Genomic DNA, 22648 nt, shown 5'->3' on the forward strand with positions numbered 1-22648 from the left:
TCAACCACTGAGCCACCGAGGTGCCCCAAGTAATAACAATTTTAATGTTGCTTTGCAAATTTAGGTTTTTTGGCTTTGTTTTCTCCAACTAGAACAGAGCTTATCCCGCATTTGAATGTGTTTAGTGTTTTCAAAAGCGTATCTACACTTGTCTTGTTTGATCCGTGAAATAAACCTGATCTCTTTAAAAATACAAATCAGTATTACAACAATTTTGTAATGAGAATCTACCATCTGAGGAGAAAGGAAACTTCTTACCAGTATTTTCTTTTAAATTTGTGCTTCCAAATTTAAAATATTCCAAGTTTTGTATATCAAATTTAATCTACAAAAATAGTAATCTCAATTTAAATGATCTTTGTGATAGCTGTTCCCTAAGAATTTATATTTCAGTCTACTAAACTACTTAAAGAAATTAAGTCCCAGTGTTCAGAAATCTCTAAGTAAATAAATGCACAGTCTTCTAAAATGACGTAATGGCAATTTAAATGCTTTATTATCACATGAAAAGACTTTTGGGTTAGTATGGAAGTAAAAGTTCCAAAAGTCTTTTTTTTAAATCTCTTTTAATTGTAATTCCTGAAGATAATGGGAAAACTATCAAAAAATAGCAACTGTTCCTAGTTAAATGCCTTCCATTATTTTAATAGACATAAGACAAACTAAAATTGACAATATACATGCACCAGAAATGTTTCCTGTTCAAAATTTGGCCCCAGTTTAAAAACTTTTCAGTTAAAATACCAAGGCCTTATTCTGTCTTATTTCCATAATATTCTATGCAAATTATAATAGATACTGTAGAGCATTAATAATAAAGTATAATAGGATTGTTCTACCCACCTCAAATCTCTAGGAAAATGATAATTTATCACTTGCACATTAGAAAAATAATACAAAGCAAAAATTAAAATTTCAAATTCCTAAAATATAACACTAAAAATATAAACCATCTCAACAGCCTCTCTAAAGTGCCCAAAACTTAGATGGCTTAAAACCATGTAGATATAGTATATGTTTAGAGCTTTCTTTTAAGATAACCAAATTCACTATTACATACCATATAAACAATGGCAAAATTATTGCAAGGACCAAATTACCTCAAAACATCCAGAGAATCATTCATTCAACCACTATAAATTCCATGAAGGCAGAGGCTGTGTTTTAATTTGATTTTGTATTCTTAGCACTTACCCAGTGCTTAGTACTTCATAAGCACATGTTAGTCGAATGAGTAAATGAAAATAAAAACAGCAGAGCTGACCCTTGAACAATGTGAGGGTTAGGGTTACTGATCCCTGCAATTGAAAATCCACATATAACTCTGGCTCTCCAAAAAACTTAAGTTCTAATAGCCTAGCCTACTACTGACCACAAGTCTACTGACAACATAAACATTCAACACATATTTTGTACATTACATGTATTTTTTTTTTTAAGATTTATTTAATTAATTTATTTATGATAGTCACACACACAGAGAGAGAGAGAGAGAGGCAGAGACACAGGCAGAGGGAGAAGCAGGCTCCATGCACCGGGAGCCTGACGTGGGATTCGATCCCGGGTCTCCAGGATCGCGCCCCGGGCCAAAGGCAGGCGCCAAACCGCTGCGCCACCCAGGGATCCCACATTACATGTATTATATGCCATATTCTTACAATCAACTAGAGAAAAGAAAATGTTACTAAGAAAATCATTAAGAAAAAAAATTCTAAGGAGGAGGAAAATACATTTACAGTACTGTACCTTATTGAAAAAATCTACATATAAGTGAGCCTACCCAGCTCAAAGCAGTATTGTTCAATGGTCAACTGTACCTGACAATACACAAATATTATTATTTTACATTCTGAAAAAGTTTCTAAGGGATCAATAATCTGATTTAAAACACGAAACAGGGATCCCTGGGTGGCGCAGCGGTTTGGCGCCTGCCTTTGGCCCAGGGCGCGATCCTGGAGACCCGGGATCGAATCCCATATCAGGCTCCCGGTGCATGGAGCCTGCTTCTCCCTCTGCCTGTGTCTCTGCCTCATTCTCTCTCTCTCTCTGTGACTGTCACAAATAAATAAAAATTTAAAAAAAAATAAATAAATAAAAAAAAAAATAAAACACGAAACAAATGAAATACCCAACAATATCTAAATGCAGAACATACCTCAATTTGCATCTTCAGATGTGTCTTGAAGTTTGACAACAAAGTGAGAAATATGGAAAGAGAAAGCTCAAAAACTTCTGGAACAGACGAGACTCCATTTTTTGAGAGTGCAACACACAGATACTGTTTAATAGCATTAATAAACATCTCATTTGTCCTGAAAACAGGTCCTGCATTCTGCAGAATGGATAGAAGTAACTGCAATGAAAGAATCTTGGATCGTAACTCATGAGACCTAAAATGTAAAAAAGAAGGCACAGTATATGGACATATTTAGCATTAAGGTAATAAAAGACTGTTCAAAGATATTTCCTGGTACCACATAATTTCATACACTTTTAAATGGAGAAGAACAGAAAACTCTACCACATAAAAAAAGTACAGTACACAAATATGCTTTGCCACTAATAATGAGTAGTTCCACTTATGTTCTCAAGTACTACATAATTTCACAAGCTTTTTATATGGAAAAACAATCATTCACATATATTTAAAATCAACTTATTGTTCCTTTTGACAAGAAAAATAAAGATTATTCCTTGTTCCTTTCTTTCACAGTGTATTTTACCTTTTAGAAATCATCATGAACTTCCCAGATTATGTGCCGTTATTTAGTATATAATAGTTCCACAGTATATAACATTTAATAGTTTAGTATATAATGTACTTTTTTCCTAGGTATGTTACTCAAAAGCCTTAAACAAAATAAAAAGTTCCAGTTGCATGAATAAGTTATATAGGACTACTTCAAGCTTATTTTTTCAATAACCATTTAAAGGTATTTTCTTTTTTGAAAAATAAAGGCTTTTAGAACATTTCTATCTCTTAACAGTTTACCATTTATTCTAAACATAATAATGAAATGCAAAAATCCACCTTTTCAGCTTAAATTTTCACTTTTTTTCTGATCAATATACTAAGCCATATTCTGATCAGTATCTAGAGCATTATAATTATCAGATTTCACACATATAATTTTTCTCCCATTAAAACAAGTTTCTTAAGGCCAACAGACCAAGACTGGATCCCAGGCAACTTTTCAAATATAGAACACGCTTAAATGCTTTAGCAGCTAATTCTTCTATTTTTTTCAAATGCTGTATCAATCACATTCACACCACGGATAGTAAACTTAATTGTTCCTGATTTCTGTCTTAAAAATGTTATGGCTTTAAGGGCTGAGTATTTCAAAGATTAAGAAACTCTAACAAGAAATATTTAATTTCATGTAAATGGGAATCACAAATATATTGCCATCTTTGAAATAAAAGTGAAACCAATAATATCATCACTTGCTATTTATTACATATCCACTTTCCAAGATGGCTATACCTCTGAATCTATGACTATGTGCAACAAATATACACCCCCTGCCAAAAAAAATGTTTAAATAAATCAAGTTAGAAACAGTGAGAAGAAAGATTATGAATAGCTACAGGAAAATATGACATGGGTGAAATATTTTCCCTTCATGTTGAAGCCTTCCAAGGCTTTTGTATTACTACTACTTTCTAGCCTAGCTATTGTATCATCTTTTTCTCAATTCCAATAGTTATTAAAACCTGCACATAAGTTTTTGTTATGTTTTATTTTTGTATCCTCAGCTCTAACAAACTGCCTTGTACGTAGTATGTGCTCAATACAACTCGTGGATTTATTCATGCACCATTTAAACATTTATTAAGTACCTACTATCTATAAGGCATTATATTATGAAAAAATGATCAAAGGATTGTCTTATGTACATTTTTACAGGCAAAAGCAGCTAGAAATTTCAGGTCTGCAGTTTTTCACAGGGTAGTTTCAAATTATAATTCAAACTTAACATTTCCCAAAACATGTCAGCAAGATCACAAAATATTAAGAGAAACAAGGCAAAAGAGAAAATGATATAACTATAAGTCATTAATTTTGGAGAAAGAAATCATTCAAGGTAAGAAACCATATATTCCCTTTGGAAAATGAACAATTTCTAGGGATGGAAAATTTGATTTCTTCCATATTCAATTGCAATGTTTAATGTCCCTGATGACCAAAAAGATCTTTTTCTTATGTTCAAACAAAATTTCCTAAATATTTGGTTTACATCCACTGAGTAGGAGGAGAACTAATTTACATTATTCCTCATAAGAATCCTTTGTAATATTAAAGATTGCTGCTCTCCAAAACTAGATTATTCTTTATAAGGTGCTAAAGGAAGTCCCACCCCCAAAAGAATACTCCTTAAAATCATGTAATTTCTTTTTGTTGTGGACACTTTAAAGAACTCTCCCTTTTCTGCTTACAGTTTTTCAAATCACATTTTTAAAAAAATTGATTTGGAAAACTAAACATCTGAAACTTTTAAGGTTAATAGCATTTTTGAATCATGGCAAAGATGACCTTCAGCAATAATACAAAATTCTTAAGTTATTTCCCCCTTAAAGTAAGTCTTCAGCAATTTGCAATGACATGGTTATTTTTCCCTTCACAGAATAAGAAATTTTAAAAATTTGTATTCTTATACACAGGGTATAATCAAGTTTATACTGCAATCTAACAACCCTAATCCTTTTTCTGTACAGTTTATATTTCCAAAATATAAAAAAAATCAATGTTCTATTTCTGACTCTCAGGATTTGAGCCTAAAGATTTTAGAATTTTAGGCTTTAGGGCCTAAAAATGTTTCTCACTGAATCAGTATAGTGTGACAAAATAAAAAATAGAACAAATGTGGTTTCCCAAAACTTATAAAGTTTTTATTATAACTGTGTCTAATCTTTCTTCTTAGGTGACATTTAGAAACTGAAATGCTCTAAGGTCTTAAAAAATGAAGTAGTATTGCTTACATCTCCCATTTCAATATCCTTTTCTCAAAGCTACTCAGCCCTTCTTTAAAACTTCTTTCTCCAAAAAGTTCTCCTAGAATTGTCATGCTGTATTACATCATGTTGCAACATTAGGCAGGTATGGCTAACAGTGCCCAAACTCGGTCTCAAGCAAAAATTAGTTACATTTGACTCATATGAAATGAAAGATATTTGATGATTTATGGCTTACAAAAATGGCACTTTCCTACAGTTTAAACTAATATATTTGACAGGAATCAGATAAGTGACTTCTATCTCAAAGTGCTTCCTGCTTCCCACAGAGAAAGGTATCACATTAGGACATTTTTCAGACCTTAATGAATATGTAGTATCTTTCACCATGAATTTTAAAATTTCTCTTAGGTTTTATTACCTTTCAACTGGTAGCTTTCAGAAACCTAGCATGAATCTGCATGTAACACGGCTACATTAACTCCAAAGTTTCTTATAATACCGAAATAAGAATTCTTTCAATTGTTCAACCAGGTACAATTCTCTAATGCTGTTGGTATGCTTTGGGAAACAGTATAAGGTATCTAGCAATTTTGGAATTGTTTTTCAAATACATTTCTTAAAAAGCAAAATAATCCCAGTTTATATTTTTGATGTTTCTACAGGACAAGAAGAACAAAAGAAAATCCAAAGACTATCTATCTTATAGTAAGTTAAGTTTCAAGTTTAAAAAACTGTATTTTTCAAGACTAGCTAATAACTTACTTTGGATCTGGTGGTCCATCTGATAGTGGTTTCATGGACAGTTTACACAATGACCTGAATACTAGAAAGGCATCCTTTTGTAAAATGTGGGAAAACTTAGCACCAGGTGAAGGTCCTGAAGAATTTCCAGATTCCTAAACAAATTAACATACCATGTAAATAAAGACATTTGCCAGTATAAAATCATTTCAGCCTTCTATGGAGGGGGTTCTGTTGGAGGAGAAACGAGATGAGGAATTTGCTAAACCATTTCTCTTTAGTTTGACATACCACCCTCCTCCCCTGCAATAAATTAATACCTTAAAAATAAATTCTTTTTTAAATAAGGATTTTTATATGAGAGAGAGAGAGAGAGCATGCACATGGGTAGAAGGAGTGGCAAAAGGAGAGGGAGAAATAGACTCCCCAGTGAGCAGGGAACCTGACTCCAAGCTTGATCCCAGGACCCCAGGGTCATGACCTGCACCAAAGACAGATGCTCAACCAACTGAGTCACCCAGGCACCCTCAAAAATATACTCTTTAAAAATATTCTCTCTTTGCCACCAAAAAAAGATCATGGAATTTATCCAGTTCATACCAATATTTAACAAAATCTGGCACATCATACCCTGACAAGATAGCCCACCCATGGCCTAAACCATACTTTCCACTCCCTATCACTGGGTGTTTTATGTTTTTGTCCTATTTTATGTTTTATCTACTCTGTGCAGATACTTATAAAACAACAGAAACTGTCAAGGCAACAAAGCCAAGAAATCTGAATCGTATACATAGGGCAATGATTTAGGGTAGGACTCCCTTACCTAAAATAAGAACACACTAAAGGGTAGGGAAACATATAGGGTATAGGGTAGGGAAGATGAGGAAAACCTAACATTACCATTGTATAGATTCCACTGTAGCCCTGAATGAAAGTAAGATAAAGTTCCCTAGATTTCTAAAATTCTCATCCAATGATACTAGAATTGTCCTATGAATACATGATAAAAATGGTCTTTTTAAATGCAATTTCAATGGGGGGGGGGGGGCATAGAGAAGTGTGAACACATACGAAATAACTTAGAGTTGAGAATTTAGTTATCAATATATTTAGGGAATAAACTGCTTTAATTTATATCAATAAGAAAAACCCAAGTTTTTATTTTCCCTAACTATAATCAGCCAGCATTATCAATTGGACATATTCACCACAGGGTACTGGTAGCCTATAAATTTATAAGATTAACAAGATACCCTCTACCCCCCCCCCATTTATACCTGAGTATCATTGGAAGAGACAGATAATCTGTCATCAGGTAAAGACGGTGTATATGCAACAGAAATTGGTGTTCCTGGAATTCCATTTGCTTGAATATTTTCACTGTCGCTACCATCTTCTATAGTTCCAACGTTGCCATCTGCACTCGCATTTATAGTAGTCCTTTCTCCCATATCTAAAATGGTATGAAGAAAAAAGCATGCAAATATATCTGACTTAACTGAAGTGTACTGAAAAAGGATAAAGAGTATTTAAAATGCAACAGTAGCAAAAAAGCAATGTGAAATAGTATGTATTGGCACCATTTAAAGGTTAGCATACTTAGTAGTAAGTATGCATTTGGAATATATCCAAATATAATCCTTAAGTAGCTCTAGCTAGGAAACACACTCAGCTGATGAAAGGCTAACTGGGATGTGCCAAAACAGAAGCTTACTTTCAGTCTATATTATCATGTACTAAACTTGGTTCTAATGAATGCTAATGCCTTAAGAAGATAAGAGAGATTTCCTCCCAAAAAAATCTCATTATCAAGTAAGTTAGAGAAATGCTGGGAAATAGCTTTATTATAGCCTTTAATTTGCTCTCTGAAGAGGCTATATAATATGCAGTGTTTCCAAAATCTGTTTTACCATGAGCTCCTCTTCCTCTTTTTAGAATACCTATTAATAACTCTAATAATATATTCTTTAGAACATAGGTATAGAAAAATTGGCCTACACTCCTTGAATATTTTTCAGCATGTCACTCTGAGTAATTACACTTTTAATTAATATAAACAGAAATAAATGACTTCCAGTAGAACAGATAATGCAAATAATATCAGGTCTTATAACTCCTCTACATGTAATGTATGTTATTTCAAAAAAGAAATACATACATGTTTGTGGCCATAACTCAGCCATCTGGCAGGAAATTGCTCATTTCACACTACCAATTAAAAGAGAACTATATAAAAAAAAAAAGAAAAAAGAAAAAAGAATGGAGAACTATAAGCAATGGAAATATACTATAAGGAGCAAATTTTGGAATATGAAAATTCTGTGTTTCAATCATGTTTCCCCATTTAACTGGATAACTTATTTCATCTTTCTTTGTCTCAGTTTCTTCATCAGCAACAAAGATAATAAATGTGAGGAATCGTTGAAACACACACACCCTACATACATATAATACTGAAAAACACAACTGGTTCTCAATAAATGGTAGCTATTATTTTGTCAATATATGATAACATGAGCCCAATTTTTAACTGATTCAGTGATGAAAGGAGTATATATATCTGGTGTCTCAACTCTGAAGATGCTTTCTTCTCTCCAAATTAGAATACCTTGGATACATTAAACTGGATGATTTAAAAGTATGTTTTACAATTAAAAACTGGTACATGAAAAAGATACTTAGTAATAAAATATATTTGGGGAACTCTGCATTACACAAAACAGTAGTTTTCCCATGGACCTTTTGAGACTTTAACATGCTAATATTAGATATGCTAAATACTATTGTAACTTTTAACATATATATATTATATGCATACTATATATGTATTTATGTGCTAGATACTGCTAGAACTTTTAAAATATATATATTATTTATTATAGATATCTTACATATATAAAAATGTTTAATATGCAATGTATTCTCTGGAAGAAGTCATAAAAAATTTAACAACGATTATCAGAAATTGATAATCATCCCTCAAAGCACTTATTTCACTTTCTCGCAACACCTAATTACATCTCCTCCCACTGCCCCTCCTCCACTTTCCCTTACCAAAGGACTTTCACCTTCTACTTAGCTAAGAAGTAGGTAATTTAACATAGGCTATTTCAGTTTCCCTTGTCCCACCATAAAGTTCTTCCCAAAAAAATCAACAATCTTTTTCTTTCAAATATTCCTTTGTATTTCTCAAGTTAACTATTTATTCACCCTCAAATCCATCTCTTCTTACATTCATTAGTATCTTCCCCCCTCAAATATTTTCTTCTAACATTATATTTTCAATCTCATGTATATGACTGAATCTTCTCCAATACTCAAAACATACTCAAATCTTTCCACTGGAAAAAAAAAATCTTCCTTCAACTCTTGCTATACCTCCACTACTGTCCATTTTTCTCCTTTCTTTCACACTTCTGAGAGGAATAATCAATATTCATTGATACTTTCTTTCCCCCCTTCCTAGGAAATTTCTCAAAGAATTGAAAATATTCTTCACTTTACTGCTTTCTACAAGTTAACTTAAAATCTCTCAATTTTCTCACTGTAAAAAAGGGAATAGTAACAACACCTAAATATCCCAGTGTTTGGGAAGGATTAAATGAATAAACGTAAGTAAAGCACATAAAATCATATGGGATACATAGATACACAGAAAATACTGGAGGAAAAAAAAAAAAAAGAAAATACTTGAGAGTTAGATATTACTATTCTCTATGTCTTCTCCTCTAATTCTCCCTCCAATTGTCCCCTAAAAGTAAGTGCAGACTTCTGTTTTCAAGGGAGTAAACTGAGTCCACTAAAAATTAACTTCTCCTTTGATGAATTCCACTGAAATTTCTATGAAAAATATAAAAAAGAGACAAATGTATTGTTTTTAACATTATTGCTTTATTTCACCAGTAAGTTTGATAATTGTTAGTCTGGTATTTTTCACTGCCATGATAAAATTCAAGTTAATCTTGACTTTAAAAAAAGTAAAATTATACCCACGCACATCCACACTTAATTTGATAGAGTATCTTCCAAAAGACAATAGCAATGATCAAACTTACTGGTGAAATACAGCAGTAATGTTAAAAACAAAATGAGGTTCCTTGTCATCATTCACACTATTCAATATTTTCTAGAAGTTCAAACCAATGTTCTATAATAGAAACAAAAGAACAAAAATGAGGAATAAATATACTGTAAAAAGAAGAAATTAAGACAAAATATATTATTCACCTAGAAAACCCAAGATAATCAAATAAAAAACCTTTAGAAACAATGAGAGTTCAAAGGTGAATAAGTAGAAGACAAACATAGAAAAATAAGGGTTTTTCTATATTCCAATTAAATTAGGAAGTGGGAGCCTTTTGTGGCCAGTGCCAGCAGCCAAAAAATGAAGTTCAGTTCCTTTGTGACTTCTGTCTGGACCAAGAACGGTAAAGGTATTTCAAAGCACCTTCCCACATTCACAGGAAGATTATGTCTTCCCTTCTTTCCAAAAAGCTGAGACAAACCCCCCCCCAAAACAACAACAACAACAACAACAACAAAAGCTGAGACAACAGAAGTACAACGTTCAATCCATGTCCATTCAAAAGAATGATGAAGTACAATTTTTGTGAGGACACCACAAAAGTCAGCAAATTGGCAAAGTAGTCCAGGTTTACAGGAGAAACGGAGCATCTACACTGAACGAATACAGCCAGAGAAAGTCAGTGGTATAACTGTCCATATGGGCTTTCACTCCAGCATAAAAAGTCTGGTTAACACTAGACTAAAACCGGACAAAGATGGCAAAAACATCCTTGATGTAAAGCCAAATCTCACCAATTAGGAAAAGGGCAAATATAAGGAAGAAACAACTGAGAAGATGCAGGAATAAAATAATCTTATATATGACTTCAAATAAAAACTGTTAAAGTGAAAAAAAAAATAAAGTAGAAAGTGGGGGGAAAAATGATTTATCCAAAATAATATCAAAACTAAAACTAAGGGGCAGTCCGGGTGGCTCAGCAGTTTAGTGCTGCCTTCAGCCCAGGGCCTGATCCTGGAGACGCAGGATCAAGTCCCACATCGGGCTCCCTGCATAGAGCCTGCTTCTCCCTCTGCCTGTGTCTCTGCCTCTGTGTGTGTGTGTGTGTCTCATGAATAAATAAATAAAATCTTAAAAAAAAAAAAACAAACAACAACCCTAAAACTAGGGACGCCCAGGTGGTTCGGCTGTTGAGCGTCTGCCTTCAGCTAAGGGTGTGTGACCTTGGAGTCCTGGAATCGAGTCCTGCATCAGGATCCCCACAGGAAGCCTGCCTCTCCCTTTGCCTATATCTCTGCCTCTCATGAATAATTAAAAAAAAAAAAAAAACTAAAACAAAGAATATAGAAATAATTTAACAGGAAGTGTGTAAGAGCCAAAGGATGAAATTTTACTGAGTGACACAGAAGATCTGACTGACTGAACTTATGTTTCTGGATAAGAAGTTTCAGTACTACAAAGAAGATATATCTCCCCAAGTTAACTTTGTAAATTAACACACACAACACAATGCCAATCACCAAATAAACTTTTTTTTTTTTAATTTAATCAATGGGTTCTAAAGTCATGTAGAGATACAATAAGAAAATGTCTCAAAAAATTGACTGGCAGGGGTTGGGGACTTGTACTACAGAAATCAAAGTGTACTATAAAATTAAAATATTTTAAACAATTCAACACTAGATAATAAATAAATAGCTCAATGTTACTGTAAAGGAAACTCAAGCAGAATCATGTAGGATAAAACTGGAATTTCAAATTAATTGGGTAAGAAAGGATTCTGTTGGTTAGCTATGCAATCACATACTATACAGAAAAATCAATTTCAGATGAATTAAAGATCTAAATTCAGAAAATAAAAACAAAAATATGGGATGCCTGGGTGGCTCAGTGGTTTAGTGCACCGCCTTCAGCCCAGGGGCGTGATCCTGGAGTCCCGGGATTGAGTCCTGCATCGGGCTCCCTGCATGGAACCTGCTTCTCCCTCTGCCTGTGTCTCTGCCTCCCTCTCTGTGTCTCTGATGAATAAATAAAATCTTTAAAAAAATAAAAATAAAAATAAAAATAAAAATATTAGAAAAATTTATTGGCAGAATATTTCTGTAATCTTGAGGTGGTAAAACCCATTCTTAGCAAGACAAAAACAGAATTCACAAAGAAAAAGACAGTATTTGGGACGCCTGGGTGGCTCAGCGGTTGAGCATCTGCCTTTGGCCCAGGGCATGATCCTGGAGTCCCAGGATCAAGTCCTGCATTGGGCTTCTTGTGAGGAGCCTGCTTCTCCCTTTGCCTATGTCTCTGCCTCTCTGTCTCTCATGAATAAATAAATAAAATCTTTAAGAAAAAAAAAAATAACAGAAAAAGACAATATTTGTTAAATTTTTTATGTGTGGTCAAATATCTGCTTGGAATAACATAAGCAAATGCTGAACAAAATGAAAACAAAACAAAAACGGACTAGAAAATAATATTTACATTACACTGAATAAGGGCTAGTTTCTTGATGTGAACAATCCTTGAAATAAGAACAAACAAATAAAAAAACTAAAAGGAAAAACAGGCAAAAGTCATGAATAGGCAATTTAGAAAAGTATAAATAGCCCCTGGTTATTCAGTTGGACCATGAAACTACCAATATTTAACCTACAAAAATAATGACTGCTGCCTGTGTTTTGACCCTGCCAGTGATCAAAGAAACACAAAATACAACAGTAAGAAATAATCCATCCAGTAAAGCAATATTAAACAAAGCACTGTGTATAAATTTTAAATGATCATACATTTTGATCGAAGTATTCCTTTTTCAAAAGTATTCTTTTAATAAATTGATCCTAAAGCGCTAAAAGATATCTATAACAAGAATGCTCCTCAGAGTAGTGTACATAAAAGAGCAAAAACTTGGAAATAATCTAAATGTTAGTATTAATAGGAGATTATTTAAATAAATTATGGACCATCAGAGTAATAAAATACAAACTGACATAAAATGGAAACTACAGAATTTGAAAGAGCAGATTATAAAACAGTAAGTACAGTGTGTTCCCATTTAGATTTTAAAACATGTATGCAGACATGCATGAACAATATTTAAGAAAAAAGAACACAACTCCTGCAGAGCAAAAGACACCATATCAAAGTCAAAAGACTTGACAAACAATAAAATGAGAGAAATTATTTGTAAAATATATCTCAGAATCCTAATATAAAAAGAATTCTTAAAAACTAAGGGAAAAAAAATCAAAGATAACAGAAAAATTAAAATCTGATAGAATGAACAAAAGATATGCAAAGATGATTCACTAAAAAAAAGAAATACAATGGCCCAAATATCTGATATAATATTTAATCTCACTGCCATAGAAATTCAAATTAAAACCAAACTAAGAAATGAAGAAGATGTAGTATATATACACAATGGAGTATTACTTAGCCCTAAAAAAGAATGAAATCTTGCCATTGCAACAACATGGATAGATCTAGAGGATATTACGTTAAGTGAAATAAGTGAGAAAAAGACAAATATATGATTTCACTCATATGTGGAATTTAAGAAATAAAACAAATGGACAAAGAAAAAAGAGACAAACATAAAACCAGACTCTTATTTAAATATGGAGAACTAATGGTTAACAGATGGTGAAATTGGTAAAAGGGATTAAGAGTACACTACAGGATGAGCCCTGAATAATGTATTGAATTGCTGAATCACTATACTGTACACCTGAAACTAATGTAACACTGAACATTAAATATACTAGAATTAAAAAAAATAGAGTAAGATAGATTTCTCACCTAACAGGCTGGCAAAATTTCAAAAGTTTAAATTCCACTGGCAATTACAGAGAAACAGGTACATTGCTGGTAAGAATGCAAAATGGTACAAATAAAAAATAAGACCGCAAAATGGTACAATATCTATGAAGGGAAATTCAGCAATAGCTAATTAATCTTCACATTCATTTACCACTTGACCCAGTAATCTCACTTCTATGAATCTTTCACCAAGATAAACCCCCACAAGTAAGAAACAATACAGATGTAAGGGGTTATTCACTGCAGCATTACGAGTAATAGCAAAACATTGGAAACAACCAAAGTTCCTGTTAGTAAGGGACTGGTTGAGTCAACTATGACATGTCCACATGATAGAGTATTATGCAGAGAGTGAGCCAAGAGAAAAAATAAGGAAAATCTCTATCAACCATCACCTAAAATAAAAGGATTTCTAGTAAATATTAGGTGAAAAAAAGGAAGACGAAAAAAGGGAGTAGACATAGTGTTTTGCCAAAAAGAAAGAGAAATAATGTTAAGTACCTGCTTGTTAGTCTGGGGGAAATTCACACACACACAAACACAAAACAAAGGATAAACTAAAAGCTAATGAAAGTGGCTACCTATGGAAACTAGGTCAGCAAAGGAAGGAATGGATGGAAGAATTCTGAATTAATGTTTTATATAATTTTTACTTTGATTCATGCAAGTGATCTTCAAATAAATAAAATTAAATCAATAAAAGTTAATACAGTTTGCTATTGTAAACTGTGTTATTGCATATAGCATAGCTATTATTTACTCTTAGTAGGACATACTCTAAATACACACATACAAAAGAATTTTGAACTTTAAATTAGTAAGTCGTTGCTGGTAATGGTACATTGTTGCTGAGAACTTGGGTTTTTAACTGGGGAAGAGAGAGATACAAATATGAAATATCAGAAGGATGAAGAGAAATCTAGTGGCACTGAATGTGAACTGGAACTATCAATATGAACTTGTGACTGTAGATCACCTTATTTCTGTACACTGGAAAGGCTAAGAAGTAATGACACCTCAGTAGCAATGAGTAGTACACCTAGTCTCTAAATACAACTGTCCACTAAGAACAAAAACTCCTTAAAGAAGTAACTGATTCAAGGTCAGAGGAAAGGGAAAGTTGAACATTTAACTTAAAACATCCTGCTGTTCCAGAAAAGAAGGAAATGCTCATAAGATAATAGATTACATCAGAAAGACAAAGGAGCTCGATTCCTATTGCCTAGATCAGGAACAAAGAATAATGGCAAATGATTAGAATACACTGAATAACAAAAGACTTCATGAGCTCACAGTGTTATTTTTTTTTTAAAGGAGAGGCGGTCTTGTCCATAGAAAAGTTGTCAATTAAAAAAAAAAAAGTTGTCAATTAATGTTGAAATTATGAAATCACTATTTTTAACCAATGCAGCATCTAAGTAAATCAAGGATCATCAATGGATGCTAAAACCACTAAATGAATGGATCCTTCTATGATCTCAAAGTATTATTCTCCAATTATTTTATATTTCAGTTGATCCTTGAACAACACAGGGGTTAGGGGCACCAACCTGTGGTGTAGTTGAAAAGCTGTGTAATTTTTTGACTCCCCAAAACTTAACTACTAAGAGCCTACTGAAGCTCAGAAACCTTACTGATAACATATAGTTGATTAACACATATTTTTCATGTTGCATGTATTATATACTATAATTCTTATAATCAAGTAGACTAGAGAAAAATTAAGAAAATCAATGAGAAACTACATTCACAGGACTATATTTATGGGGAAAAAAATCCACATATAGTAGATCCATGCAGTTCCAATGCATGTCATTCGTTGAAATGTCAACTACAGTTATAAAGGGAAAAATGCTCCTTTACAATGAAGAGAGCTGGTCATCACCATCTTAACCAAGTGATCAAACATCACTAATAGGAGTAACTTGTTGTTATGCACCAATTAACATAACATGATGTATTAAGAAGTACCAACATTACCTATGCAGTATTCCTGTCAAATACATTTAAACTAATTCAGGAAACTGTCATATCAACTCAAAATGTGTAATATTCTACAAGATAATTTCATACTCTTTTAAAAAAAGGTAAATGTTATGAAGGGGCAAGAAGACTTGTTCTAAACTAAGGAGACCAAAGAGACAAAACCAAATGCAGCGAAAGTGTACTCAGATCAGGTCCCGCACTTAAAAAAGAAAAGGAAAAAAAAGATGTAAGAGAGACATTTTGGGAATTTGGGAACATTTTAAAATGTAGTATTTATATTAGATATTCTTGAAATAGTGTTAATTTTCTTAGGTGTGAAAATGAATTATGGTTATGTATGAGAATGCCTTTATTCTTAGAAGATATATGCTGAAGTATTTAGAAGTATCAAGATATACATAACCAATTTTTAAAAGGTTCAGCAAAGATGGGGAAAACTCACATATTTACATATACGAATGTATGTAGGTCCATTTAAAGACACATAAAATAAATGTTCCAAAATTCTTAACAACCAGTGAATCTAGAGAAAGGGCATACACAGGGGTTCACTGTACTGTTCTTTGGACTTTTCTCTAGGTTTGAAAATGCTCTAAGTAAAAAGTTGCATAAAAATGAGAGAAATTTCACTTCACACTCTGAATTAATATGTATTTGAGACTGGTAAAGTTTTTTGCAAAGGGCCAGTTAGTAAACATTTTAGGCTTTGAAGGCATATGGTCTGTTGCAACTACTCAGTTCTACTTTTGTAGTGCAAAGACAGCCAGTATAGGCAATACGTAAACAAATGAGCATGTGTTCCAAGAAAACATTTACAAAAACGGGCAATGGGCCAAATCTGGTTCATGGAATGTAATTTGCCATCCCCTTGGATATATTATTAAACTTTTAAAGAATGTATGGGTACATAATGCTCTTTCTTCCCTCATGTTAAGTTTATAGGGCTTTTGGGCCTTCGCTAGCACCCCGTAATTTATTTTATTTTGGAAGGGTTCCCACTATTCCCAGAACTATTAAGAGTGGTTCACCATACCTAAACTATTTGTACAAAAAATATGGTTTATGCTGAAAAGCAGCTTTCCTTGTGGAAATCTGAAATTTGGGCAGAAGGAGCCTACATAACTCTGGATACGGGTCTAATGAGCTGCCCTGATGTGGAAAAATTAAAAGCCTCCTGTGTGACTTCACTGGGAGAGGACTCCTTGAAGTATGCATCTGATTTCCTTTCAGGCATTGCCCCATATACCTTTTCTCTCTGATGATTTTTTTTTTAAAGATTTTATTTATTTATTCATGAGAGACACACAGAGAGGCAAAGACACAAGCAGAGGGAGAAGCAGGCTCCATTCAGGGAGCCTGACGTGGGACTCGATCCCGGGACTCTAGGATCATGCCCAGGGCTGAAGGCGGTGCCAAACTGCTGAGCCACCCGGGCTGCCCTCTTCCTGATGATTTTGTACTGTACCTTCACACAGTAAAAATTCTAGTGGTAAGTCTAACTATATGAGGAGTCCTGAGTCCTTCTAGTGAGTAACAAAACCCTGAGGTATCTTGGGGATCTTTGAGATACCTTATAATTTCTCTTTGTCATCTAGATATTTAATCAGTTGCAAAATCTTCTATTAAAAAAAAAAAGGTTTTATTCATTTATTCATGATAGACATAGAGAGAGAAAGAGAGGCAGAGACACAGGCAGAGGGAGAAGCAGGCTCCATGCCGGGAGCCTGACATGGGACTCGATCCCGGGACTCCAGGATCGCGCCCCGGGCCAAAGGCAGGCACTAAACCGCTGAGCCACCCAGGGATCCCAGCTGTAAAGTCTTCTTGATTTAACATGCATTATCTCACTTCTCATTCACGTTTTCGTCTCCATTTCCACTGTTTCTGTCGTACTGAGGATTCCATTACTGTACTGATTTCCTACTGTACTTTCTACTTCCCCACCTAGTTTCTTAAAACATAATTCTTTTTTTTTTTTTAATTTTTATTTATTTATGATAGTCACAGAGAGAGAGAGAGAGAGAGGCAGAGACACAGGCAGAGGGAGAAGCAGGCTCCATGCACTGGGAGCCCGATGTGGGATTCGATCCCGGGTCTCCAGGATCGTGCCCTGGGCCAAAGGCAGGCGCCAAACCGCTGCGCCACCCAGGGATCCCTTAAAACATAATTCTAATCATTCCACCTCTTAGTTTAAAAATCCTTAATGCTAACTCATTTTGTGATGGAATGAAGTCTAAAATCTTAAATCTTTAATTAGTAAGTTTGTTCAAGATTTCTTTAACCTTACTATTCTATGACATCACATACTTAATACGTCAGCCAAACCACATGTCATTTCCCAAACCACCCTCTCCTCTACACTTGAACCAAAAGTTTTCAATACATCAAATACCATCCCTAGACCTGTGTGAATCCAGTCTAATTTCAAGTATCATCTCCTACATGAAACTCTTCTGGTTCATTTTAACTAGAAATAATCACTTTTTCTCTGAATTTTATTAGGATGTTAGCTATTTCTATGTAATGGCACTTATTACTCTATACCTTATATTAGTCTTACATACATATATTCCAGAACCCCCTTCTTCCAGAGTAGGGTCTATCTTGGATTAACTTTTGTATCCTCCTACAGTGCCACACAACTGTAAGCACTTCCTTAGTATTTGCTGAATGAGAAGATAAAAAAAAAAGAGAAGGCAATCAGATGAATGCCTGGTTCTAGTGCTGCATTAAAGGAGAAAATATATTCTTAGAAATGATGTTATAAGTGGGAGTTAGGTATGGTGGAAACAGTATTATTCTCATTCAGGAGCCATATAGTACATTTAATCGTACATCTAAAAGTATATGTAGCAAGGTATTATGCTTAGTTCTGGGCAAGATGCTATGAACTAAATAAGCTTCAGTGGATTAGTCTCAAACCTAATCCTATCTATAAATAATACTATTTATGGAAAATGTGAGTTTAATTCCTAACAAACTTTAAGACATCTTTATAATATAATCCATAAGATAGGACTTGGCTCTATAACAACTATACCTTGGTTGTGATAATAAAGGTATAAAAAAGCACGATTTTTCTTAAAAAGACATGAATACTTAAAACCAAATCAAATTCAATATTTTCTAGTTTATCAAGTTTAGCACATTTAGGAGGATAAAGAATATACCTCTACCACGAAACACAAAAACAAAAAAATGAAATGGCATCAACTTTTAATGGGGTAGGGGAATAATGGATTTTTATAAAAGATTGTAACTGAACCTAGAGAAAAAAGAGAGTAACTCTTCTATAATGAAAGATATCTAAATATTTTTTCTATACACACACTCTAATTTGAGAAAGAGCTTATATTTTTGCTCCATACATTACATAAATAGCCTCCAAGTGAGATGAAGCATCAAAGACAGAAGAAATCAATTTTGAGTGAAATACACTACCTCCAACAACAATGTTCACCATTTCTTCTACAATGCTCTGTACGATGTCTTGTGGCTTTTCCTCACAGTCATGGTTTTCTCCATCATATAATATGTCATTTTTAGATAATGCTTTAAAAAAGAAAAATCCAAGGAAACATTATTTTGGCTTTTTCGGAAAACTTTACCAAACATTTAAAATTAAAAACTTTCTTAAAAATTAAGAATAAAAGAAAATCTGATACATGAAACTAGGAGCTATTATAAGTTAAACCTTCAAAATTCATAACTAAATCAAATTTAAAATATTTTATAAATTCAAGTCAATTTAAAAAATGATTCACTTGACAAACTACTAAATGATCATTCAACTTAAGTGGATTTTCTAGACTATTCCTTTAGGAGCCAAACATTTTAAAGTATTTTGAATGAAACATTTCTAACATATCTGAAACTCTTATAAGTATACATTAAGTGTAATTAAAGCCTACACTGATTAGCCCAGTTCATCAATAATAACAAGCTCATCATTGTGCCTTAATATTTGTGAGATCCTTGAAGAAGAGAGACAGGGCTATCTGGGTATCCACCAGTACTTTCCAGCCCTTCCTTACTATTTTTCTTCCCCAAAAGAATCTACATATCCATTGTAAAACTCTATTTAATAAGTAAAAAAGAATTTGGTCCCCAATTTAACAATCAAAATGATTGAAAAGCCCATGAGAATTTCTGAACAGCATAAGAGAAAACTGATAAAATTTGACTTTCCAGAGTTAGCTTACAGATAAAAATAGGATTTCCATCGGGTTTTTTGAAATGCTGCAAATATCTAAGGAAGGTTCAACTAGCACTTTGAGATGCTTTGAGATCCAGGACCCTGTTCTGTTCTACTACTCCAAATGGCATCAGACTGCAAATGAGTTTATAGTGCTAACACACCCATCCCCCATTACTATAAAACACACTCCCATTACTATAAAAGGTAGTTATACTTTAAAAGAAGTATAGTTATACTATAAAAGAAGTTTATAGTGCTAAAATACCCATCCCCACACCCATTACTACTTATGATTCTGGCTTCCAGAAGCCTGTCCTCCCTATTGTTCACTGCTCCTATGTTTGCTATATTCTATAAAATACTGAATGCCACAAGGGGAATTTGATAAATAAGGAGACCAAATCAGTAAACTTATTTTATAAAAAATTCAAATACAGTAACACTTAGATTCTTCAGTGGAGTAAAAATATAAATGTTTGACAAAATATTTTTTCCATCATTCTTAGGCTTTTATATATTTTTTAAGATTTTATTTTTTAAGTCATTTCTATACCCAACATGAGGCTTAAACTTACAGTCTCAAGAGTCACAGATTCCACTGACTGAGCCAGCCAGGTGCCCCTAAGCTTTGTATTTTTGTGCTCTTATTGGCTAAAATGATCTAAAGTCTGAAAGTTAGTTCAACAAAACTTAAATATACACAGTCACTAATATGTGTATAAAATAACTAGTGAAATCAAGAGTCAATTCTCACACAAATTATCTAACAGAAATAGATTAGAATAACAGTAATATTTACTACATATAGGAAATCACTAGAGAAGCTAACTATTATGTCCAAAAAGTCACATAATTAATAAGTGACAGAGATGTAATTCAAAGCAGGTAATCTAACTCCGGAGCACTCTTAACCAATGCTTCTCAGGCAGAATTTTCCTTATCAGCTGCTGGGAGCAAACACCTATACTGCCAAAATAATCATTACTACGACACAGTGAATTATGTTTTATTTATAACTCTGTATCCTATAAAGTGACTCATACACAGTAGATGCTTCCATTCTATGGGTCTCAGCCCACGTTGTTTCTTCTGACAAAAAATTTCCTAACTAGAAAGGAGGTAAACTCAGGGGAGAAAAATTAGAGACGAAGACAAACAATGAGAGACTCCTAACTCTAGGAAGCAAACAAAGGGTTGCAGAAGGAGGTTGTCAGCTCTATTAGGGATTAGCTCTTTCAATCAGCCCTTTTATAAACTCGCAGTAAAAGCAGGTAAAATTCTGGCAAGGGCAGACTAGAAAAATGTAAATCACATAACAATACAGATTTACTATTAGCCTGAGTACTGTGTGTACTTGAGTATTAGCTTGGATTTATGGAAATTATCCCTTTTAAAATAAAGAATAAAGCACTATGAAAAATAGTGAAAAGGCATCCAATCATGCCACTGCTGATGTTCATGTCAGTATTGTTATATAAAAAAAGATGTGTGGTTAAAAAAAAAAAAAATCCAGAGCTGAAAATATATTACAGAAGTCTCTTCTCAAAGAAAAATACAGAATTCAGATAAACTGTTACTAAGCCCTAACCATCCTACCTCTACGCAAACAGAGTGAATAGGCAAGAGAATTTCCGTCATTTTTTGACACCAATCTAAGAAGGAACAAAGGGAACAACCCAACTCCCTGGAGGTTTTATAGAACAGCTAAAGCTCAAAATAATGTTTGGGGTGAAAGATGACTTCATGTGATTATTTTTAGAGAAATAAATTAGTACAATAAATAAATGTAATTTAATTTTTTGTTATCTCGTAACCCACTTTTAAAAAAGATTTTATTTATTTGAGAAAACAGAGAGTGCTTGAAGATGGAAGAGTGGAAGGTGGGGGGAGAAAAAAGGGGAAAGATCTCAAGCAGACTCCATGCTGAGCATGGAGTTAATTCAGGGTTTCTTCTCAGGAACTTGAGATCATGACCAGAGTCAAAACCAAGAATCGGTGGCTTAATGGACTGAGCCACTCAGGTGTCCCACTCTTTTCTTATAAATAAATTTACTTAGAAAAATACTATCAGAGAACATCTCAATTTCAGTGACTGCTACACATCAGGATGTAAAAATACTTTCGCATGTCAGGTGGTTACTCAAAAGATTTCTTTTCATATTTAATTTTAGTACTTTATAGACTATAATATTTTCCCAAACCAGTAACATTTTGATGCCCTCAAACTTTCATATTCCAGAAAACCTTACTAAAAAAATAGGTCGTTGTTCACTATGAAGCTAATTTTAAGAAGAAAACTGAAGTTCCTGTATCACATGCTAGCAGACATTTATGACCCCCTCTAGTAATATATTTATCTCCTCCAAGACAAGTCTGTAAATCATACTACTCATGAGATGCTAATGAATGCACACTATTATTAATAAATGTCTTATGTGTTGTAGTCAATTAACTTCGCCATGTAGGATGGAAAAATTCACATTAACATAATGTGTCTGATATTCATTAAGTCATATTACCCTTTCCACATTTCTTTCCCAAATATCCATGCCTACACTCTTCCCTTAACACACGCCCCACAACCCCTTCTCAAAAAGATTACTTTCAGCTGCAGTTGCCTGATCAGCTTCAGTCTGTTCATTTTCTGCACTGGAAATATCAGATCCATTTTCAGGTTCTGTGTCATCCTGAAGGCTTTTATCCACATCATTTGTATGGGAATCAAGGTCCCCTTCATGTTCTTGGGACATGTGATCAACAGTTTGAGGTGGCAAATATCTAAGTTGAGGTGATTCGGGCTCATGATGGCTTACTGGAGACTGTAAAAGATGATGATGCTGCCGATGCCTTTCTTTTTCCATTTGTTTGGCTTCCTGCAACTGCAAAGAAATAGAATAATTTCTAATAATAGTAAAATAAGTTGT

At 33.5% G+C, this 22648-nt stretch overlaps 1 protein-coding gene and 1 pseudogene across 7 annotated transcripts in view; one reads left to right on the forward strand and one right to left on the reverse strand.

Annotated features, from left to right (window-relative positions):
• The window catches only part of ARFGEF1 (ADP ribosylation factor guanine nucleotide exchange factor 1), a 140257-nt gene that overhangs the window by 59177 nt on the left and 58432 nt on the right, over positions 1-22648 (reverse strand). For 3 of the 7 annotated variants that reach the window (XM_049103739.1, XM_049103738.1, XM_049103740.1), the window contains 6 exons: positions 22327-22603; positions 18968-19078; positions 18091-18192; positions 6981-7156; positions 5722-5855; positions 2156-2390 (listed from right to left, as the gene is read on the reverse strand). In XM_049103739.1, coding sequence (XP_048959696.1) covers positions 2156-2390; positions 5722-5855; positions 6981-7156; positions 18091-18192; positions 18968-19078; positions 22327-22603 — 1035 coding nt within the window. Of the gene's footprint in view, positions 1-2155; positions 2391-5721; positions 5856-6980; positions 7157-7861; positions 7926-9758; positions 9823-18090; positions 18193-18967; positions 19079-22326; positions 22604-22648 lie in introns of those variants that run through there. The other 4 variants (XM_025477897.3, XM_035708368.2, XM_035708369.2 and 1 more) reach the window with 3 other exon arrangements.
• On the forward strand, positions 10088-10576 carry LOC112678572 (60S ribosomal protein L26-like; annotated as a pseudogene).

Source organism: Canis lupus, chromosome 29, assembly GCF_003254725.2.
Source record: "Canis lupus dingo isolate Sandy chromosome 29, ASM325472v2, whole genome shotgun sequence".
NCBI classification, from domain to species: Eukaryota; Metazoa; Chordata; class Mammalia; order Carnivora; family Canidae; genus Canis; species Canis lupus.